Source organism: Engystomops pustulosus, chromosome 1 (assembly GCF_040894005.1).
Source record: "Engystomops pustulosus chromosome 1, aEngPut4.maternal, whole genome shotgun sequence".
Classification (NCBI taxonomy): Eukaryota; Metazoa; Chordata; class Amphibia; order Anura; family Leptodactylidae; genus Engystomops; species Engystomops pustulosus.
This window is the reverse complement of record NC_092411.1, coordinates 304,606,607-304,630,657: the sequence shown is the minus strand read 5'-3', so window position 1 is coordinate 304,630,657 and position 24,051 is coordinate 304,606,607. Positions and strand designations below refer to the sequence as shown.

General features: G+C 48.6%; 1 protein-coding gene across 5 annotated transcripts in view; it reads left to right on the top strand.

The window, feature by feature from the left end:
* The first annotated feature begins 3,381 nt into the window (after positions 1 to 3,381).
* The window catches only part of LOC140084661 (matrix metalloproteinase-21-like), a 55,175-nt gene continuing 34,505 nt past the window's right edge, over positions 3,382 to 24,051 (top strand). Inside the window, exons 1-7 of one of the 5 annotated variants that reach the window (XM_072126470.1) lie at positions 3,383 to 3,613; positions 3,708 to 3,923; positions 5,091 to 5,260; positions 6,100 to 6,844; positions 7,087 to 7,226; positions 7,632 to 7,773; positions 17,200 to 17,451. In XM_072126470.1, coding sequence (XP_071982571.1) covers positions 3,710 to 3,923; positions 5,091 to 5,260; positions 6,100 to 6,844; positions 7,087 to 7,226; positions 7,632 to 7,773; positions 17,200 to 17,451 — 1,663 coding nt within the window. In that variant the 5' untranslated portion in view covers positions 3,383 to 3,613; positions 3,708 to 3,709. Of the gene's footprint in view, positions 3,924 to 4,505; positions 4,541 to 5,090; positions 5,261 to 6,099; positions 6,845 to 7,086; positions 7,227 to 7,631; positions 7,774 to 17,199; positions 17,452 to 24,051 lie in introns of all 5 variants that reach the window. The other 4 variants (XM_072126472.1, XM_072126471.1, XM_072126474.1 and 1 more) reach the window with 4 other exon arrangements.

Below are 24,051 nucleotides of genomic sequence, written 5' to 3'. Positions count from 1 at the left end.
CCTGAGAACTTGATGGACTTGGATCTGGTGAGACTGTAGGTCAGGAGAAAACATGTCGCCAAGTAGACAACAACACAAGTCTAGAGCAAGTCTCTGAAGATATCGTTGACAAATTCCTGCAACACTGCTGGAGCATTGCAGACTCTAAAGGGTTCCAGATACTCAACATTCCAGTCACGAGTATTGAAGGCGGTCTTCCATTCATCGGCTTTGTGGATGCGGATGAGGTTATATGTGCCCTGCAGATCTAGCTTGGTGAAAATCTCAAAAAGTTCAGTGATGAAAGGCAAAGGGTAGCGTTTTTTTACCGTGACTTAGGGAACCATCCTTCTTGGCCACAAAGAAGAATCCAGCACCGGCAGGGGAAGACAACTTGCGGATAAATCCTTTCTGCACATTAGGGTGCATTATCTCCTTGATGAAGGCCGACATAGCCGTAGTTTTGGGCACAGATAACGGGTATACCCAACCTTGTGGAGGAGATGTACCCGGCAGCAGCGGGAACATTCAGACAAGGAGAAGCTTTGCTCTCACCTAGGGACGCTTCGCCCAAAAACCCTAGATGCGGGTGTTTTCCCGGATGCTGTGGACAGACTGGACAAGACGTAAGAAAGTGCTCCGGGCTGGCGCAATAGAGGCAGAGGTTCACCTGTCTTTGTCTGGAACGTTCTTGGGAAAACAGATGAGCTCTATCCACCTGCATGGGCTCCTCTGCAGCAGACAAGGAAGGCAGCTAAGGTGGTCTTTGGAAGACTGGAGTCAGACGGGGCAGACGTTGGGTCCTTACTTGCAGTTGTTCCAGAGTTGTTGTCCAGAGTTTAGTTGTTCTAAAGTATGGAACTGGGTAGTAGTAGCACGTAGTCTCCAACCAACAGAGTCCCCTTGATGCTGGTTCAGCAGTGCGGTCTCAGCAGAAGACGCCTGGGCAGGTTCCTCAAAAATGGACTGGAATTCTGAGAGGAACATGGTGAGAGTAGCCTTGACCAGATATTTCCTGTCCCAGAGAGGAGTAGCCCATGCCATGTCTTTCCTGGAAAGAAGGCAGATCACTTTTGCCCGTTCTGTGGCAGACTGTGAATGCATCGGTTCAATATGCAAGGAGCCCCTGCATAACTTGGCCTCATCGTCAGGACAGATCACAGAGTGATCTTATAGTCACACAATCCCCTGGAATCTTCACGGAGATGTCGGGGGTAACCATGGTGTGACACATGACTCTGGAACCTTCTCAGTGATGACACAGAGTGATCTTATAGTCACACAATCCCTGGAATCTTCTCTGAGATGTCGGGGGTAACCATGGTGTGACACACGACTCTGGAACCTTCTCAGTGATGACAAAGAGTGATCTTATAGTCACACAACCCCTGGAATCTTCTCGGAGATGTCGGGGTTAACCATGGTGTGACACATGACTCTGGAACCTTCTCATTGATGTCACAGAGTGATCTTATAGTCACACAATCCCTGGAATCTTCCCGGAGATGTCGGGGGTAGCCATGGTGTGACACATGACTCTGGAACCTTCTCAGTGATGCAGAGTGATTTTATAGTCACGCAACCCCTGGAATCTTCTATGAGATGTCGGGGGTAACTATGGTGCGACACATGACTCTGGAACCTTCTCAGTGATGTCACAGAGTGATCTCATAGTCACACAATCCAAGGGAATCTTCTCGAAGATGTTGGGGGTAACCATGGTGTGACACATGACTCTGGAACCTTCTCAGTGATGTCACAGAGTGATCTTATAGTCACACAATTCTCTGGAATCTTCTCGGAGATGTCGGGGGTAACCATGGTGCGACACATGACTCTGGAACCTTCTCAGTGATGTCACAGAGTGATCTCATAATCACACAATCCAAAGGAATCTTCTCGAAGATGTTGGGGGTAATCATGGTGTGTGACACATGACTCTGTAACCTTCTCAGTGATGTCACAGAGTGATCTCATAGTCACACAATCCAAGGGAATCTTCTCAGAGATGTTGGGGGTAACCATGGTGTGACACATGACGCTGGAACCTTCTCAGTGATGCAGAGTGATCTCATAGTCACACAATCCTCTGGAATCTTCCCAGAGATGTCGGGGGTACCTATGGTGTGACACACATGACTCTGTAACCTTCTCAGTGATGTCACAGAGTGATCTTATAGTCACACAATCCTCTGGAATCTTCTTAGAGATGTCGGGGGTAACCATGGTGTAACACTCAACACTAGAACCTTCTCAGTGATGTCACAGAGTGATCTCATAGTCAAACAATCCTCTGGAATCTTCTCGGAGATGTCGGGGGTAAACATGGTGTAACACATGACTCTAGAATCTTCTCAATGATGTCACAGAGTGATCTCATACTCACACAATCCTCTGGAATCTTCTTAGAGATGTCGGGGGTAACCATGGTGTGACACATGACTATGGAACCTTCTCAGTGATGTCACAGAGTGATCTTATAGTCACACAATTCTCTTGAATTTGCCCAGAGATATCGGGGGTAACCATGGTGTGACACATGACTCTGGAACCTTCTCGGTGATGTCACAGAGTGATCTTATAGTCACACAATCCCTGGAATCTTCTCGGAGATGTCGGGGGTAACCATGGTGTGACGCATGACTCTGGAACCTTCTCAGTGATGTCACAGAGTGATCTTATAGTCACACAATCCCTGGAATCTTCTCGGAGATGTCGGGGGTAACCATGGTGTGACACATGACTCTGGAACCTTCTCCGTGATGTCACAGAGTGATCTTATATTCACACAATCCCCTGGAATCTTCACGGATATGTCGGGGTAACCATGGTGTGACACATGACTCTGGAACCTTCTCTGTGATGTCACAGAGTGATCTCATAGTCACACAATCCAAGGGAATTTTCCCGGAGATGTCAGGGGTAACCATGGTGTGACACATGACTCTGGAACCTTCTCAGTGATGTCACAGAGTGATCTTATAGTCACACAATCCCTGGAATCTTCTCAGAGATGTTGGGGCTAACCATTGTGTGACACACATAACTTTGGAACCTTCTCAGTGATGTCATAGATTGATCTTATGGTCACACATTCCTTTGGAATCTTCTCGGAGATGTCGGGGGTAACCATGGTGTGACAGATGACTTTGGAACCTTCTCAGTGATGTCACAGAGTGATCTTATAGTCACACAATTTCCTGGAATTTTCCCGGAGTTGTCGGGGGTAACCATGGTGTGACACATGACTCTGGAACCTTCTCAGTGATGTCACAGAGTGATCTTATAGTCACACAATTTCCTGGAATCTTCCCAGAGATGTCGGGGGTAACCATGGTGTGACACATGACTCTGGAACCTTCTCAGTGATGTCACAGAGTGATCTCATAGTCACACAATCCCTTGGAATCTTCTCGGAGATGTCGGGGGTAACCATGGTGTGACACACATGATTCTGGAACCTTCTCAGTGATGTCACAGCTGTAGGTGGCAATGTGTAACCTTTAGGAGAAATGTTATTTTCCGTGGAGAGGATTTAAAAGGATTTAGTGAGATGACGGTTCTCATTATCTGCTCTCTGTTTACTATATTTGTGGAGATGTATTCCAGATTCCTCAGGATGAAGATTATGGAGGTGTGGAGCTGTTTATCAGAGCAGTGTGGGTGAGATTATCTCTGGCTACGCTCGAACTGTATGACTTAATAACGTGGAGTATTGCCATTTACAGAGATGGCCAGTCTCAGACGTGTGGGCACCTGGTCAGGTGACTCAAAGAATAAAATGTTATTTCAAGATAAGGTTCTTCAGACTCATTGGCTGAACACTTCAGTCCACCCTCTCTGGCACTACTGTAAGAGACGTTCTCCAGATGTGCAGAGATATACCCACAGAGAGAACCTACGCAGCTCCCAGCTAGGAGCCAAGACAGACACTGCAGACTCAGGTGAGTAACTGCCCCGACCCAACACGTGAGAGAGACACATTTACCACAGCTAAGGGACCTCCTAATAAAAAGGTGAGAGGCTTCATTGACCAAAGATCTGTGAGATACCTAGCATGCAGGTGAGAAATGACATAAGTGACAGAGATCCATACTGATACAGGTTAGAATCATATCAGACCCTGGGCTGAGGCCTAAGACCAAGAGAGATCTTCCCAATCTAGGAGATAAGTCTTAATGTAGGTGCTAAGAGTAGTTGACTTGGTGTTGAGTCTCTTTAGGAAAAGGTCACATGGAAGACAATTGTCATAGTGATAGACCAAAGGTGCAAAATCAATTTCGCAGACAATAGTCACACAGGGATCATCTAGAGTTGTACCCAGCTATAGAAGAGACGGCCTAGAAGACCTGTCCCTGGTGGCTAGATGATGGATTGTGTTCTATGTATTTCCTGGTATTGATATTTAAGGGTAGAGAGAGGTAAGAACCCATAGAAGTAGAAGAGATGAAGATCCTTCTTGTCAGTAACCACCCTCCTGGAGAACACGCTGTGTATAACCTTGGGATGATCTTATATTTTTACAGATCTGCTACGAACTGAAACAGAAACTTTAGAAAAGGTGAGAATCCAGAAGAGATGGGACAGTATAATTGTATAGCAGGTGGTGGGATTGGGACACCAGCATGTAGTGAACATATGAATAGTCATCACCAAGCTCAGTACTTGTGAGGGGAACGACCTTGGAACCAGTAGAAGAAGCAGCTAGTTCTGGAAGTTTCTAGACATTACACCTGGCACCGACCCAAACAGAGAGGTCATGGTAGCTCCTGTGTGCCAGGATCCATTCACTTGCAGCTCGTCTCACATTTTGCTTCCCTGTCCCACCTAATTATCATAAAAGCAGAAATGACCCAAGAACATCACAGTGGGTGTAAGGATCTGAGGAGATTCCCAGAATGAGAGCGTCTCTTCTACCTGTGTGTGACTGATGGCCCATATAAGAGGTGGCAATTCCCATCCCCATGATCTTACTTCTACCTTGATGCAGTATAATAATAATATGGGGTCAGAATCATTGATGAGGGAATCTGAAATACTTTATCATTGGGTCCAGTTCTCCAGGACCGATCATTGTGTGTTACCAAAGGTCCACTTTATTTTTTTCACAGAGCTTAAAAACACAGAAAAATTTGAAAACATGGACTCCACAGCTCTCGTGACCCTCCTTCTCATAAATCTGGGCACAGGAGATACAATATACCAAGCACCCAAACCCTCCGACATAAAGAGCCAGCCCAGGGACAATGCCGAAGCTGACCTCACAAAGACATATGCCCAGGTACAGAGGGGGAGGGTGGAAATACCTGATGTATCATGGAGTGTGGGGTTGGGGTCAATGTAATGGATTGTGTTGGGAATAATTGGGACAGTAATGGAGGATTGTCAGGGTAGAAGTGATGATATCAGGCTTGGCTGGAGGTGGTGGGGTGCAGTGCAACAAAAAGGTGATAATCTAGAGTAGTGATGGCAAACCTTTTAGACACCGAGTGCCCAAACGACAACCAAAACCCATGTATTTTTCGCAAAGTGCCAATGCGACAATTTAAGGAGTAACTTATTACTCCCTGCTCTTTCACAGGTTTAAATTGCACCTGAGGACACCAATACAGTAGAACTAAGGAGAAGAAGTTTGGATTATCATTGTAGCTTCCTTCTGGGGTCCTCGGGCTGCAAGAGGCCATGAGTCCTGTCTGGTAAACTCTACCCTGGGGTGATGGCAAGGGTGCCCATAAAGAGGGCTTTGAGTGCCACCTCTGGCACCCGTGCCATAGGTTCGCCACCACTGATCTAGAGCATTGTTGGGAGTGCTTTAATCTGGTGAAGGTAAGAAGGATAGAGAGCTCTGTGGAATAAGGTGATAGTGGTATAACTAGGCAGAAGTGATAATGTTGGTTGGTGTAGTTAGTGATGGAAGTTGCAGGAGAAGGTAAAACAGTTGGGTGCTGTACGAGCACATGTTAGACGACTTGACTGTAGTTGAGTGCAGGTTAGAGTAGAGAGTAGGTAGAAGTGGCCGTGTCAGGGCTGGTGTTTGGTAATGGGGAATCAGTTGGTTGGAGGAGATGAAATATGGTGTTGGTTTTGATGAATATGATGTTGTCCCCCTTTTTCATGCAGACCTACCTTTGGAAGTATGGCTGGATTGAGCCGGTCCGCTGGGACTCTCTGCCATTCCGAGGAGTGGCTTCAAGATCAAAGGAGAATCCAGTGAATGCAGACATCTCCAGTCTTCTGAGCGAGGGCGAGCCTTTATCTTCCATACAAGACATCCCCAAGCATCCAGATCCTACACTGAATCCAAGATTTATTGCAGCACTGAAAAGATTCCAGGAAGCCAACAGGCTAAGAGTGACAGGCATGCTGGATGATGCCACCCGGGATGCCATGAATGCTCCACGCTGTGGAGTTCCTGACCGGAAGATCCCAGAGGTGGAAAAATCTGAAGAAGTAAACCCAACGGAAAGTGGCATCTCAACATCTGATCCCCAGCATTCTGATCCGGCACAGATTACTACCACTGTCCCTTCCATCACTTCTGCCAGTCAGAGGATCCGGAGGGAACTGATGGAGAAGAAGAAGAGCTCCCAGCCACAAGTGGGAAGTAACCTAGGTCTGGGACGTCATGTCAGGAAGAAACGAGGTGAACCCTTAAAGGCTGGAAATAAGAAAGGGATCTTCTCCAAGATGACCATTAAATGGAGGCTCCTTGGTGAGGGCTACAGTGTGTGGCTAAACATCGACCAGCAGAGGTCCATATTGATGCGTGCCTTCCGTATCTGGAGTGAAGTTGTCCCTCTTAACTTTGAAGAGGATGTGACATCTCCTGCCCATCTCATTGACATCAAACTAGGCTTTGGAACTGGTGAGTAGCCATATTTACATCATATTTTACATTCCTACTGAGAGATATTTTACCTCATTTCTTGCAGAGCTACTCTCTGCTCAATGTAGGGGGTCATTGACATGTGAGTAGACCCCTGTACGGCCACTGTGAGCACATAACAGTAACCCCAAAGCAGTTACATTCCTAATGCAGCTGATATTGATCATGATAGACATTTGTAAGATTTTGGATTCCTCTAAATCTTTTCTCTTGATTTCCAGGTCGACACTTGGGTTGCTCTCAGCTCTTTGATGGGATGGGTAGGGAGTTTGCTCATGCCTGGCGCCTTGGAGACATCCATTTTGATGATGATGAACATTTTGTACCTCCCAATAGTGAACAAGGGATCAGTCTCCTGAAGGTAAGAATGGGATACTAGGGGAATGTGTGTCAGGCTGGACATGAGAGGAGCTTGTGTGCCATCAATAAGGTGACAGTAGCATGTGTGCCACCCATGAGGTGGGAGTGGACTATGAGGTCAGAGAAGTATGTGCACCATCCATGATGTGGGATGAGCATGTCTGCCATGCATAAATGTGCCATGCATGATGGGAAGGGAGCTTGTGTGCCACCAATGAGATGAGCAGAACATGTGTGCTGCCCATGATATGAGTAAGAATGTGAGTGCCTCCTACAGGAACGTGTGCTGTCCATCATGTGAGAGAAATAAGTGTCATCCATGACATGAGAGAAGCATTTCCTGACCATAGATATCTCTGGGATATAACCACTATAGATGCTCACAGTTGTCTTGTCTAACCCTCAGGTTGCGGTCCATGAGATTGGCCATGTCCTTGGTCTCAGTCATATGAATGAGATGACCTCTGTTATGCAACCAAACTACATCCCAGCCAACAGTAGGATGGAACTTGATAGGACTGACCGCAAGGCGATCCAGAGGATTTATGGTGGGTACATCCCCAGAGAGACATATCCTTCCACTGATAGGTCATACAATTCCCATACTACATGGATAAAATGGTGACAATGAGGTCTATGATCCAAGTCAAATACACTCTAATAGAGATCTACCACTCTCCATCACTCACAGTCCTTTATGGATGCTCTAAAGCAGGTGGGTCTAACAAAAACACCAAGCATTGCTAGGCTCACTGAAATTGGGGGGTAGTGGGGTATAGCCATGGGTGTGTGTGTCCCTATTAAACTCGAACCATGTTCCTTCGGGTGTGGATGAAGGGGGAAGGTGACATGTTCCTGCTGTGTGTATTTAATAGGATTGGTTACATGTTTTTATGGGATATATGTAGTTGGGTTGTTTACATGTTCCCAGGGTGTGTATGATGTGATGGTGACTTATTCTGAGAGTGTGTATGATGTTCTGGGGTTGTGTGTGATGGAGTTGGCTACGTGCCTAGGGTGTGTATCATGGAGGATGTGACATATTGGGGGGGGGGGGTGTATGATGTTTTGGGGTTGTGTGTGATGGGGTTGGTTACGTGCCATGGAGGATGTGACATATTGGGGGGGGGGTGTATGATGTTCTAGGGTTGTGTGTGATGCGGTTGGTTACGTGCCATGGAGGATGTGACATACTGGGGGGGGTGTATGATGTTTTGGGGTTGTGTGTGATGGGGTTGGTTACGTGCCATGGAGGATGTGACATATTGGGGGGGGGGGTGTATGATGTTTTGGGGTTGTGTGTGATGGGGTTGGTTACGTGCCATGGTGGATGTGACATATTGGGGGGGGGTGTATGATGTTCTAGGGTTGTGTGTGATGCGGTTGGTTACGTGCCATGGAGGATGTGACATACTGGGGGGGGGTGTATGATGTTCTGGGGTTGTGTGTGATGGGGTTTGTTATGTGCCATGGAGGATGTGACATAATGGGGGGTTTGTATGATGTTCTGGGTTTGTGTGTGATGGGGTTGGTTACGTGCCATGGAGGATGTGACATATTGGGGGGGGTGTATGATGTTCTGGGGTTGTGTGTGATGGGGTTTGTTATGTGCCATGGAGGATGTGACATAATGGGGGGTTTGTATGATGTTCTGGGTTTGTGTGTGATAGAGTTGGTTACGTGTCATGGAGGATGTGACGTACTGGGGGGGGGTGTATGATGTTCTGGGTTTGTGTGTGATGGGGTTAGTTACGTGCCATGGAGGATTTGACTAGAGATGAGCGAACACACTCTTCCGAGCTTGATGCTCCTTCGAGCATTAGCGTACTCGAAACTGCTCGTTGCTCGGACAAATACTTCGCCCGCTCGAGAAAATGGCATCTACCGCGTTGTGATTTTTGGTGGCCAGAAACAGAGCCAATCACAAGCCAGGAGACTCTGCACTCCACCCAGCATGACGTGGTACCCTTACACGTCGATAGCAGTGGTTGGCTGGCCTGATCAGGTGACCCTGGAATAGACTAGCCCCTGCCCGCGCTGCTCGGATCATTCTCTGTCTGGATGCCGCTAGGGAGAGAGCTGCTGCTGGTCAGGGAAAGCGTTAGGGTGTTCTATTAGAATAGTGTTAGGCAGGAGTGATTCTACAAGAACCTAACAGCCCTTCTTAGGGCTACAATAACGTTATATATTTACTTTTTTTTGGTTTGCTTGTGGCTGGCCTTGCTGGCACTAGTAGTGCAGCTAGTACCATATTGTGAGGAATTTGCAGGGAGACTTCCATTGTGTTTAGCTCTTAGTGACAAACATATCCACCTCAAACACCGAAGTGAGACAATTTATTAGGGGTTTGATTTGAATTAGGCACAGTCTGCTGATTTATTTTTTTACGTTTATTTACTTTTATAACTCAAAGTCATCAGGCACAGCACAAAATCCAGTTGTGTGCTGTCAGTGTAGGTTAGAAACTAGCCATAGCAATAGGATATAGCATTGTTTTGTTTAAAAAAAAAAACACACAAAAAATTTACAGTTTATACTTTAATTTTGAAAATGTTTAACCCGAGGGCTAGGGGTAGAGGACGAGGGCGTGGACGTGGGCGTCCAACTACTGCAGGGGTCAGAGGCCGTGGTCCTGGGCGGGGTGAGACACCACCTGCTGATGAGGGAGCAGGGGAACGCCGCAGAGCTACACTCCCTAGGTTCATGTCTGAAGTTACTGGGACTCGTGGTAGAGCACTGTTGAGGCCAGAACAGTGCGAAGAGGTGATGTCGTGGATTGCGGACAATGCTTCTAGCCTTTTGTCCACCAGTCTTCCACGCAGTCCACCCATGTCACCGAAATCAGCACTCCTCCAGCTCCTCCACCTCAGCCTCCTTCCCCCCAGTCTGCCCCCTCCCAGGAAAATTTGGCATTTGCACCGGCATACTCTGAGGAACTGTTTTCTGGACCCTTCCCAGAGTCACAAACCACTTGACCGGTTGCTGCTGAGCTCTTTTCCGATGCCCAGGTTTTCCACCAGTCGCAGTCTGTGGGTGATGATGACATTATTGACGTAGTGGAAGAAGTGTGTAAAGAGGTGTCGGACGATGAGGAGACACGGTTGTCAGACAGTGGTGAAGTTGTTGTCAGGGCAGGAAGTCAGAGGGGGGAGCAGACTGAGGGATCGGAGGATGATGAGGTGACAGACCCAAGCTGTGTTGATAGGCCGGGTGAACACAGTGGTTCTGAGACGGAGACGAGTCCTATACCAGAACAGGTTGGAAGAGGCAGTGGTGGGGCCAGATGGAGAGGCAGGGCCAGAGCTGGTGCATCAGCGCCAAATGTTTCCCGTAGTCAAGCTCCCGTGGCGAGGGCTAGATTTTCAGAAGTCTGGAGGTTCTTTAAAGAAACACCGGATGACCAACGGACTGTGGTGTGCAACCTGTGCCAAACCAGGATCAGCAGGGGTTCCACCACTACTAGCTTAACTACCACCAGTATGCTCAGGCATATGAATGGTAAACACCCCACTCAATGGCACCAAGCCCGTTCACCTCCGGCCGGGCACACCACTGCTCCATCCCCTGTGTCAACTGCTAGTCAGCCCCCTGCCCAGGACCCCGGCCCAAACACCTCCCGTGCGAAAACCCCATCTTCGCCTCCACGATCCTCCACAGCATCCACCAGCGTTCAGCTCTCCATACCCCAGACGCTGGAGCACAAAAGGAAGTATAGTGCAACCCACCCACACGCCCAAGCCCTCAACGTCCACATCTCCAAACTGCTTAGCCTGAAGATGCTGCCCTATAGGCTGGTAGAGACCAAGGCCTTTCGAAACCTCATGGCGGCGGCCGCCCCTCGGTATTCGGTCCCCAGCCGCCACTACTTTTCCCGATGTGCCGTCCCAGCCCTGCACAAGCACGTGTCAGACAACATCATCCGTGCCCTGACCAACGCCATTTCTGACAAGGTCCACCTGACCATGGACATGTGGACGAGTGCTGCCGGGCAGGGCCACTATGTATCGCTGACGGCACATTGGGTTAACTTGGTGGAGGCTGGGACCGAGTCTGACTCTGGGGCTGGTCATATACTGCCGACGCCGAGGATTGCTGGGCCTACCTTGGTCCAGGTCTCTCAGGCCTACTATGCCTCCTCATCCTCCCACCCCTCCTCCACCTCCTCCTCCGAATTACCATCCGTGGGCATGGCGCCATCAGTCGGTAGCTCTAGGCACAGCAGTAGTGCCGTCGCTAAGCGACAGCAGGCGGTGCTCAAACTGCTGAGCCTAGGCGATAAAAGGCACACCGCCCAAGAGCTATTACAGGACATCACGACGCAGACTGATCTGTGGCTGGCACCGCTGACCCTGAAGCCAGGCATGGTTGTGTGTGACAACGGCCGTAACCTGGTGGCGGCTCTGCAACTCGGCAGACTGACACATGTGCCATGCCTGGCCCATGTGTTAAATCTCATAGTTCAGCGTTTCCTCAAGACATACCCCAATCTGTCTGATTTGCTCACGAAGGTGCGCCGCATCTGTGCGCATTTCAGGAAGTCCAGCACAGATGCTGCCACTCTCAGGGCGGCGCAGCGCCGCCTCCAACTGCCCGCTCACCGACTGTTGTGCGACGTGCCCACGAGGTGGAATTCAACACTGACCATGTTATCCAGAGTTTACCAGCAGCGCAGAGCGATTGTAGACTGCCAGATGTCAACTTCCACCAGAACTGGTAGTCAGGTCAGTCAGCTTCCTCAAGTCTACAATGAGGAGTGGATGTGGATGTCTGATATCTGTCAGGTGCTGAGTAACTTTGAGGAGTCAACACAGATGGTCAGTGGCGATGCCGCCATCATCAGCCTCACCATCACGCTGCTTGGCCTGTTGAAAAACTCTCTGTTCAGCATGAAATCGGAAGCTTTGCGCTCGTCACAAGAGACGGGGGAAGAAGATTCCCTTGTTGATAGCCAAAGCACCCTCAGGTCTGTTTCTCAGCGCATATCGGAGGAGGTGGAGGAGGATGAGGAGGAAGAGGAGGAGAATGTTGGCGAGACAGAAGAGGGGACCATTGTTCAGTCCTTCACTGTTCAGCATGTATGGGCAGAAGAAGAGGAGTTGGAGGAGGAGGAAATGGACAGTCAGGCCAGTGAGGGGAGTGAATTCTTGCGCATTGGGACTCTGGCGCATATGGCAGATTTCATGCTAGGCTGCCTATCCCGTGACCCTCGCGTTCAAAGAATTTATTCCAGCACCGATTACTGGGTATTCACTCTCCTGGACCCACGGTACAAGCAAAATCTTTCCACTCTCATCCCTGGAGAGGAAAGGAGTGTGAGAATGCATGAATACCAGCAGGCCCTGGTGCATAGGCAGAAACAGTATTTCCCTTCTGACAGCGCTAGCGGCAGAGTGCGTAGTTCTGCGGGACAAGTAGCGAGGGAGAGTAGGCGAGCAGGCAGCTTGTCCAGCACTGGCAGGGGTACGCTTTACAAGGTCTTTGCCAGTTTTATGTCACCCCAGCAAGACACTGTCACCTGTCCCCAGTCTCGGCAGAGTAGGGCTGATCTTTACAGAAAGATGGTGAGGGAGTACGTAGCTGACCATACCATCGTCCTAAATGATCACACAGCTCCCTACAACTACTGGGTTTCAAAGCTGGACATGTGGCACGAACTGGCGCTGTACGCCTTGGAGGTTCTTGCCTGCCCTGCCGCTAGCGTGTTGTCTGAGCGGGTTTTCAGTGCAGCTGGTGGCATCATCACCGATAAGCGTACACGCCTGTCGACTGACAGCGCTGACAGGCTGACGCTTATCAAGATGAATAAAGCCTGGATTTCTCAGGATTTCCATTCTCCACCAGGTGAAAGAAGCTCAACCTGAATAATGTATGAACTCCTCCTCCTCATTGTCCTCCTTCTCCTCCTCTGTGTACACTAAAGCAGAGGAAACTGGCTATTTTTTGCCAGGGCCAACTGGCTCTAGGTATAGTACTCTTTGTATTTAATTTTTCTGGAGGACCACCTACCTGCTCCTCTGGTTTGAAAACTTTTTTGGACTGCCACATACAGGCACTATCCAAATTAAATTGTCTCCATAGCAGCCTCCACACGTCGTCTTTTTAGCTGGCTCCACATGTTGTCTCCATTGCTACCTCCACACGTCATCTTCATAGCTGCCTCCAAAAGTCGTCCATATAGCTGCCTCCATACATGGTCCCCTTAGCAAACGAGCTGTGTCAGGCAGAATTTTGGGTTGTCTTCATGGCTTCCACATCAAACTTGTTAACTTTGTCGCCACCCTGCTGTGTAATCCACAAAATATACTGGCAAACTTTTATCATTTACCAATATTATTTCAGCGCTTCTTGCGCATCTGTTTACATTCCCCTCACCCGCCATAACCCAAACTTATAAGAACACTACTACACTTGATCTTATACAAAAGGTTCTTAGAAGTGCTGTTTGGGGAGTAGCCAAGAGACAGGGGCTTGGATTGGCGAAAGCTCGCCTGGCAGCGGAGCGCCAGCTCAATCTCAAGATCCAACTAACATAGTTTTAACTGCAGCACCTTTAATCTACTACTAGTTCACTGCCTCCATACATGGTCTCCTTATCAAACGAGCTGTGTCAGGCAGAATTTTCAGGTGTTTCACCAGATACATAGTGGAACTCGGCCCATCTGTCGCTGCCATGCTGGAGACCTGAAGTTGCAATCATAGCAGCGCAATATGGATGCCCCATGGAACCATTTCCGAAAAAAACTATTAAAAATAGAACCACTATGCTATTCCATTATTCCTAGGTGAAATATTCAAATGACCCGGCCTGCTTTGAAAATTATAATTTTTTCAAAGTAAACGCTTCTGGCCCCCAGGCCCATTTTGGGTGGGGAGGAGCCGAGAGACAGGGGCTTGGACAGGCGAAAGCTCGCCTGGCAGTGGACCGCCAGCTCCATCCCAAGATTAGGCAGCCTCAGAGGCATCCATGCATGCTGCCCCTGCTGTTTCCTGTCCATTTTGCTTCCACGATCCTCCACAGCGTCTACCAATGTCTCATTTCAACTCTCTATACCCAGGACGCTGGAGCGCGAGAGGATATGCAGCACATCATCCCCTTATCAAACGAGCTGTGTCAGGCAGAATTTTCAGGTGTTTCACCAGATACATAGTGGAACTCGGCCCATCTGTCGCCGCCATGCTGGAGACCTGAAGTTGCAATCATAGCAGCGCAATATGGATGCCCCATACTGTCGCTCTTAATCATGGAAGTCGTCTCCATGGCTGCCTCCACATGTCGTCCCCTTATCAAAAGAGCTGTGTCAGGCTCATTTTTCGGGTGTTTCACCAGATACGTTATGGAACTTGGTCACTATGTAGCCACCATGCTGTGTAATCGACTAAATATACCGTCAACCTTTGTTCACAGAGGAAATCATTTCAGCGCTTCTTGCTCACCTCCTTTGGTTCCTCTCTGCCACCCATTGGTTTGAAGCCTGAGTCAATTTGGGGTATGTCGCCATGACACTCTCTCGTCTGCTGCTGCTGCCGCTGCCTCTGCATGCCGTCCCCTATAGTGTCAGGGTCAATTATTGGATGTTTTAGATGCTATCTAGCCTCATTCGGTCACTCTGTCATGGCCATGCTGTTGCCCATAATTTTGGCATAATGGTGTGATTAAGCAGCCTCAGAGGCATCCATGCATGCTGCCCCTGCTGTTTCCTGTCCATTTCCGTGGTGTTTCCATCCTTTTCTGAGGTTCCCAGGTGTTTGGCCAAGCTTCCCTGTGCAGAGCCTTGGTCCCCTTGAAAAATGCTCGAGTCTCCCATTGACTTCAATGGGGCTCGTTATTCGAGACGAGCACTCGAGCATCGGGGAAAGTTAGTCTCGAATAACGAGCACCCGAGCATTTTATTGCTTGCTCATCTCTAGATGTGACCTATTGGAGGGGTGTGTATGATGTTCTGGGGTTGTGTGTGCTGGGGTTTGATACGTGCCATGGAGGATGTGACATATTGGGGGGGGGGGGGGTGTATGATGTTCTGGGGTTGTGTGTGCTGGGGTTTGTTACGTGCCATGGAGGATGTGACATATTGGGGGGGGGGGTGTATGATGTTCTGGGGTTGTGTGTGCTGGGGTTTGTTACGTGCCATGGAGGATGTGACATATTGGGGGGGGCGTGTATGATGTTCTGGGGTTGTGTGTGCTGGGGTTTGTTACGTGCCATGGAGGATGTGACATATTGGGGGTGGGGGTGTATGATGTTCTGGGGTTGTGTGTGCTGGGGTTTGTTACGTGCCATGGAGGATGTGACATATTGGGGGGGGGGGTGTATGATGTTCTGGGGTTGTGTGTGCTGGGGTTTGTTACGTGCCATGGAGGATGTGACATATTGGGGGGGGGGTGTATGATGTTCTGGGGTTGTGTGTGCTGGGGTTTGTTACGTGCCATGGAGGATGTGACATATTGGGGGGGGGTGTATGATGTTCTGGGGTTGTGTGTGCTGGGGTTTGTTACGTGCCATGGAGAATGTGACATATTGGGGGGGGCGTGTATGATGTTCTGGGGTTGTGTGTGCTGGGGTTTGTTACGTGCCATGGAGGATGTGACATATTGGGGGGGGGTGTATGATGTTCTGGGGTTGTGTGTGATGGGGTTGGTTACGTGCCATGGAGGATGTGACATAGTGGGGGGGGGGGTGTATGATGTTCTGGGGTTGTGTGTGATGGGGTTGGTTACGTGCCATGGAGGATGTGACATAGTGGGGGGGGGGGGGTGTATGATGTTCTGGGGTTGTGTGTGATGGGGTTGGTTACGTGCCATGGAGGATGTGACATATTGGGGGGGGTGTATGATGTTCTGGGGTTGTGTGTGCTGGGGTTTGTTACGTGCCATGGAGGATGTGACATATTGGGGGGGGCGTGTATGATGTTCTGGGGTTGTGTGTGCTGGGGTTTGTTACGTGCCATGGAGGATGTGACATATTGGGGGGGGGTGTATGATGTTCTGGGGTTGTGTGTGATGGGGTTGGTTACGTGCCATGGAGGATGTGACATAGTGGGGGGGGGGTGTATGATGTTCTGGGGTTGTGTGTGATGGGGTTGGTTACGTGCCATGGAGGATGTGACATAGTGGGGGGGGGGGTGTATGATGTTCTGGGGTTGTGTGTGATGGGGTTGGTTACGTGCCATGGAGGATGTGACATATTGGGGGGGGTGTATGATGTTCTGGGGTTGTGTGTGCTGGGGTTTGTTACGTGCCATGGAGGATGTGACATATTGGGGGGGGGGGTGTTTGATGTTCTGGGGTTGTGTGTGATGGGGTTGGTTACGTGACATGGAGGATGTGACGTACTGGGGGGGGGGGTGTATGATGTTTTGGGGTTGTGTGTGATGGGGTTGGTTACGTGCCATGGAGGATTTGACATATTGGGGGGGGGGGGGTGTTTGATGTTCTGGGGTTGTGTGTGATGGGGTTGGTTACGTGACATGGAGGATGTGACATATTGGGGGGGGGGTGTATGATGTTCTGGGGTTGTGTGTGATGGGGTTGGTTACGTGACATGGAGGATGTGACATATTGGGGGGGGTTTGTATGATGTTTTGGGGTTGTGTGTGATGGGGTTGGTTACGTGACATGGAGGATGTGACATATTGGGGGGGGGGGTTTGTATGATGTTTTGGGGTTGTGTGTGATGGGGTTGATTACGTGCCATGGAGGATGTGACATAGTGGGGGGGGGGGGGTGTTTGATGTTCTGGGGTTGTGTGTGATGGGTTTGGTTACGTGACATGGAGGATGTGACATATTGGGGGGGGGGGTTTGTATGATGTTTTGGGGTTGTGTGTGATGGGGTTGGTTACGTGCCATGGAGGATGTGACATATTGGGGGGTTTGTATGATGGGATGTTGACTTGTTCTGAGATTGTGTATGATGAGATTGTGAAAAGCTCTGTGGACCTCTCTCCATAATCTAACACCTGTATTTCTTGTGCACAGGGCGCTGTTCCGGGAGGTTCAGCACGGTATTTGACTGGGTGCACCGGGACCATAGTGCATCCGGTAACTGGGTTTTCCAGACATATTTCTTTCGAAAGAGCTGGTACTGGATGTATGAGAACCGCAGCAACCGCACTCGCTACAGAGACCCCCGTGTGCTGGCCAACGGCTGGAGGGGGATCCCGACCTCCGACATCGATGCCTTTGTGCACATCTGGACTCGGGAGGAGGACCTCACTTTGTTCTTTAAAGGTACAAGTAATGTTTGATTTCCTCTGAGCTATCCGGTATCGCTGTGACAACTTGTGCTGGAGTTAGCTCCTGGCTGGACACCACAGCCAGAGTTTAATGTTCCGTAGACAGCTGATAGATTGGCAGCCTAGCAGTCTCTCTGAGCAGGAGGTGTTTGCTCACACAGACCTGTGGGAGAGCTGGAGGGCTGTTCCATTCAGTTTCAGGCGTGGCGACTGGTTAATACTCCCTACCTGCCTGAGTATTATACCTCTGCCAGTTACCGACTTTTTCTTTTTGGCTCCTTGTTATAGTCTGAGATACTTTGCTGTTATTTTGACCTTTTGCCTGAACCTTGACTACCCTTGTGCTTTATGATTTTGTACCTTGTTATGATTTTAACGTTCAGGCACAAACATTGAGGAACAGAGTATTAATTAGGTTGCACACCATGAAGTATAAAATAAGATAATTAATTATTTGAAAAAAAAACACACCTTGTTACTAAAGGAAGAACAAAAATAGTTTTTTTTTCTGGTGTGGCTCATCCAGAGGTAATAATTGTGATTATAGTGTACATCACCGAGGGCAAAGAAAGGGATATCACATATATTGCATGTACTACTAGGAAACGAAAATTTCTTGAATGATTGTACCAAAAGAACTGACCCTCCTGACATCGGGAGCTCCAAGACATTCTGCACTTAGCCACTTTGCCATTTTTATGATATTGAGTTTTTCTTAAGGAAAAGAAAAAAAAAGATTGATTGACGGGAAGCTTTTTGGATTTGTCAGTTTTTATGTTAAAGGTGCACCAAAAAAAGTTGGTGACACTTCCTGAGCAGCGCAGGGGGCGCCAGATGCATAAAGACCGTGCACTAGTATCCAATAATGTGCAGGTAAGTGACTGCACCACTGCTGGTAAACCTGGGCCTAAGACTGGTCTTCATAACTCCAGTCCTCATAAATCCCCCTGCCGAATGTTACTTTGGATAAGTTTGTTTTGCACAATTCAAGTTTTATTCTATTTTGATAAAAAATGATGACCATGATGTCTCGGGGGCTGCGTTTTGTTATGCGATTCATCACCTCAGAACCTTTCTGTGTCCACGATTGGAGGCTTCATGCTTTAAATAATCTCATTCCTCGTGGTGTAAGAGCGCGGTGCCCCTGGCAATGCATTGCAGGAGTGTCGGAGTATCTCTACCAGTCTGTCAGTTTTTTTTAAAATTGAAATATAGAATAATTATTTTTACTCCAGTGCTAGAAGAGATCAGACTGTCTCTAGATCTATGACCTTCTCAGTCATCATCCCATAAGACTGTCTCTAGATCTCTGACCTTCTCAGTCATCATCCCATCAGACTGTCTCTGGATCTCTGACCTTCTCAGTCATCATCCCATTAGACTGTCTCTAGACCTCTGACCTCCTCAGTCATCATCCCATCAGACCGTCTCTAGATCTCTGACCTTCTCAGTCATCACCCCATCAGACTGTGTCTAAATATCTGACCTTCTCAGTCATCACCCCATCAGACTGTCTCTAGACCTCTGACCTTCTCAGTCATCATCCCATCAGACTGTCTCTAGATCTCTGACCTTCTCAGTCATCACCCTATCAGACTGTCTCTAGATCTCTGACCTTCTCGGTCATCATCCCATAAGACTGTCTCTAGATCTCTGACCTTCTCAGTCATCACCCCATCAGACTGTCTCTAGATCTCTGACATTCTCAGTCATCATCCCATCAGACTGTCTCTAGATCTATGACCTTCTCAGTCATCATCCCATCATTCTGTCTCTAGATCTATGACCTTCTCAGTCATCATCCCATCAGACTGTCTCTAGACCTCTGACCTTCTCAGTCATCATCCCATAAGACTGTCTCTAGATCTATGACCTTCTCAGTCATCATCCCATCAGACTGTCTCTAGACCTCTGACCTCCTCAGTCATCACCCTATCAGACTGTCTCTAGATCTATGACCTTCTCAGTCATCATCCCATCAGACTGTCTCTAGACCTCTGACCTCCTCAGTCATCATCCCATCAGACTGTCTCTAGATCTCTGACCTTCTCAGTCATCATCCCATCAGACCATCTCTAGATCTCTGACCTTCTCAGTCATCACCCCATCAGACTGTGTCTAAATATCTGACCTTCTCAGTCATCACCCTATCAGACTGTCTCTAGATCTCTGACCTTCTCAGTCATCATCCCATAAGACTGTCTCTAGATCTCTGACCTTCTCAGTCATCATCCCATCAGACTGTCTCTAGATCTCTGACCTTCTCAGCCATCACCCCATCAAACTGTCTCTAGATCTATGACCTTCTCAGTCATTATCCCATCAGACTGTCTCTAGATCTCTGACCTTCTCAGTCATCATCCCATCAGACCGTCTCTAGATCTCTGACCTTCTCAGTCATCACCCCATCAGACTGTGTCTAAATATCTGACCTTCTCAGTCATCACCCCATCAGACTGTCTCTAGACCTCTGACCTTCTCAGTCATCATCCCATCATTCTGTCTCTAGATCTATGACCTTCTCAGTCATCATCCCATCAGACTGTCTCTAGATCTCTGACCTTCTCAGTCATCACCCCATCAGACTGTCTCTAGATCTTTGACCTTCTCAGTCATCATCCCATCAGACTGTCTCTAGATCTCTGACCTTCTCAGTCATCATCCCATCAGACTGTCTCTAGATCTCTGACCTTCTCAGCCATCACCCCATCAAACTGTCTCTAGATCTATGACCTTCTCAGTCATTATCCCATCAGACTGTCTCTAGATCTCTGACCTTCTCAGTCATCACCCCATCAGACTGTCTCTAGATCTCTGACCTTCTCAGTCATCACCCTATCAGACTGTCTCTAGATCTCTGACCTTCTCAGTCATCATCCCATAAGACTGTCTCTAGATCTCTGACCTTCTCAGTCATCACCCCATCAGACTGTCTCTAGATCTCTGACATTCTCAGTCATCATCCCATCAGACTGTCTCTAGATCTCTGACCTTCTCAGTCATCATCCCATCAGACCATCTCTAGATCTCTGACCTTCTCAGTCATCCTCCCATCAGACTGTCTCTAGATCTCTGACCTTCTCAGTCATCATCCCATCATTCTGTCTCTAGATCTATGACCTTCTCAGTCATCATCCCATCAGACTGTCTCTAGATCTTTGACCTTCTCAGTCATCATCCCATCAGACTGTCTCTAGACCTCTGACCTCCTCAGTCATCACCCTATCAGACTGTCTCTAGATCTATGACCTTCTCAGTCATCATCCCATCAGACTGTCTCTAGACCTCTGACCTCCTCAGTCATCACCCTATCAGACTGTCTCTAGATCTATGACCTTCTCAGTCATCATCCCATCAGACCATCTCTAGATCTCTGACCTTCTCAGTCATCACCCCATCAGACTGTGTCTAAATATCTGACCTTCTCAGTCATCACCCTATCAGACTGTCTCTAGATCTCTGACCTTCTCAGTCATCATCCCATAAGACTGTCTCTAGATCTCTGACCTTCTCAGTCATCATCCCATCAGACTGTCTCTAGATCTCTGACCTTCTCAGCCATCACCCCATCAAACTGTCTCTAGATCTATGACCTTCTCAGTCATTATCCCATCAGACTGTCTCTAGATCTATGACCTTCTCAGTCATCACCCCATCAGACTGTCTCTAGATCTCTGACCTTCTCAGTCATCACCCTATCAGACTGTCTCTAGATCTCTGACCTTCTCAGTCATCATCCCATAAGACTGTCTCTAGATCTCTGACCTTCTCAGTCATCACCCCATCAGACAGTCTCTAGATCTCTGACCTTCTCAGTCATCATCCCATCAGACTGTCTCTAGATCTCTGACCTTCTCAGTCATCATCCCATCAGACTGTCTCTAGATCTATGACCTTCTCAGTCATCATCCCATCAGACTGTCTCTAGATCTCTGACCTTCTCAGTCATCATCCCATCAGACTGTCTCTAGATCTCTGACCTTCTCAGTCATCATCCCATCAGACTGTCTCTAGATCTCTGACCTTCTCAGTCATCATCCTATCAGACTGTCTCTAGATCTCTGACCTTCTCAGTCATCACCCCATCAGACTGTTTCTATATCTCTTACCTTCTCAGTATTCACCCACCATCAGACTGACCTCAAGATCTATGAACACTTCAGTCATTACCCACTATCAGACAAACTCCAAGATCTCTGACCACCTAGGTCATTACCCATTTTCAGTTTCACCCCAGATCTCTAATTTAGTCATCATCCCATCAGACTGTCTCTCTAGATCTCTGACCTTCTCAGTCATCACGCACCACTAGAATGACCCCCAGACCTCTGACCTCCTCAGTCATCACTTGTCTCCATCAGACTGATCCCAGCTCTCTGATCTCCTCAGTCATCACTCGTCTCCATCAGACTGATTTCAGATCTCTGACGTCATCAGTCATCACTTGTCTCCATCAGACTGATCTCAGATCTCTGACCTCCTCAGTCATCACTCGTCTCCATCAGACTGATCCCAGATCTCTGACCTGCTCAGTCATCACTTGTCTCCATCAGACTGATCCCAGATCTCTGACCTCCTCAGTCATCACTCATCTCCATCAGACTGATCTCATATCTCTGACCTCCTCAGTCATCACTCGTCTCCATCAGACTGATCCCAGATCTCTGACCTCCTCAGTCATCACTCGTCTCCATCAGACTGATCCCAGCTCTCTGATCTCCTCAGTCATCACTCGTCTCCATCAGACTGATCCCAGCTCTCTGATCTCCTCAGTCATCACTCGTCTCCATCAGACTGATCCCAGATCTCTGACCTCCTCAGTCATCACTCCTCTCCATCAGACTGATCGCAGATCTCTGACCTCCTCAGTCATCACTCGTCTCCATCAGACTGATCTCATATCTCTGACCTCCTCAGTCATCACTCGTCTCCATCAGACTGGTCCCAGATCTATGACCTCCTCAGTCATCACTCGTATCCATCAGACTGATCGCAGATCTCTGACCTCCTCAGTCATCACTCGTCTCCATCAGACTGATCTCATATCTCTGACCTCCTCAGTCATCACTCATCTCCATCAGACTGATCCCAGATCTCTGACCTCCTCAGTCATCACTCGTCTCCATCAAACTGATCCCAGATCTCTGACCTCCTCAGTCATCACTCTTCTCCATCAGACTGATCTCATATCTCTGACCTCCTCAGTCATCACTCGTCTCCATCAGACTGATCCCAGATCTCTGACCTCCTCAGTCATCACTCGTCTCCATCAGACTGATCTCATATCTCTGACCTCCTCAGTCATCACTCCTCTCCATCAGACTGATCTCAGATCTCTGACCTCCTCAGTCATCACTCTTCTCCATCAGACTGATCTCATATCTCTGACCTCCTCAGTCATCACTCGTCTCCATCAGACTGATCCCAGATCTCTGACCTCCTCAGTCATCACTCGTCTCCATCAGACTGATCTCATATCTCTGACCTCCTCAGTCATCACTCCTCTCCATCAGACTGATCTCATATCTCTGACCTCCTCAGTCATCACTCCTCTCCATCAGACTGATCTCATATCTCTGACCTCCTCAGTCATCACACGTCTCCATCTGACTGATCCCAGATCTCTGACCTCCTCAGTCATCACTCTTCTCCATCATACTGATCCCAGATCTCTGACCTCCTCAGTCATCACTCGTCTCCTTCAAACTGATCCCAGATCTCTGACCTCCTCAGTCATCACTCGTCTCCATCAGACTGATCCCAGATCTCTGACCTCCTCAGTCATCACTCGTCTCCATCAGACTGATCTCATATCTCTGACCTCCTCAGTCATCACTCCTCTCCATCAGACTGATCTCAGATCTCTGACCTCCTCAGTCATCACTCGTCTCCATCAGACTGATCTCATATCTCTGACCTCCTCAGTCATCACACGTCTCCATCTGACTGATCCCAGATCTCTGACCTCCTCAGTCATCACTCATCTCCATCAGACTGATCCCAGATCTCTGACCTCCTCAGTCATCACTTGTCTCCATCAGACTGATCCCAGATCTCTGACCTCCTCAGTCATCACTCCTCTCTATCAGACTGATCTCAGATCTCTGACTTCCTCAGTCATCACTCGTCTCCATCAGACTGATCTCTGACCTCCTCAGTCATCACTCGTCTCCATCAGACTGATCCCCGATCTCTGACCTGCTCAGTCATCACTCGTCTCCATCAGACTGATCCCAGATCTCTGACCTCCTCAGTCATCACTCATCTCCATCAAACTGATCCCAGATCTCTGACCTGCTCAGTCATCACTCGTCTCCATCAGACTGATCCCAGATCTCTGACCTCCTCAGTCATCACTCATCTCCATCAAACTGATCCCAGATCTCTGACCTGCTCAGTCATTACTCGTCTCCATCAGACTGATCCCAGATCTCTGACCTCCTCAGTCATCACTCATCTCCATCAAACTGATCCCAGATCTCTGACCTCCTCAGTCATCACTCGTCTCCATCAGACTGATCCCAGATCTCTGACCTGCTCAGTCATCACTCGTCTCCATCAGACTGATCCCAGATCTCTGACCTCCTCAGTCATC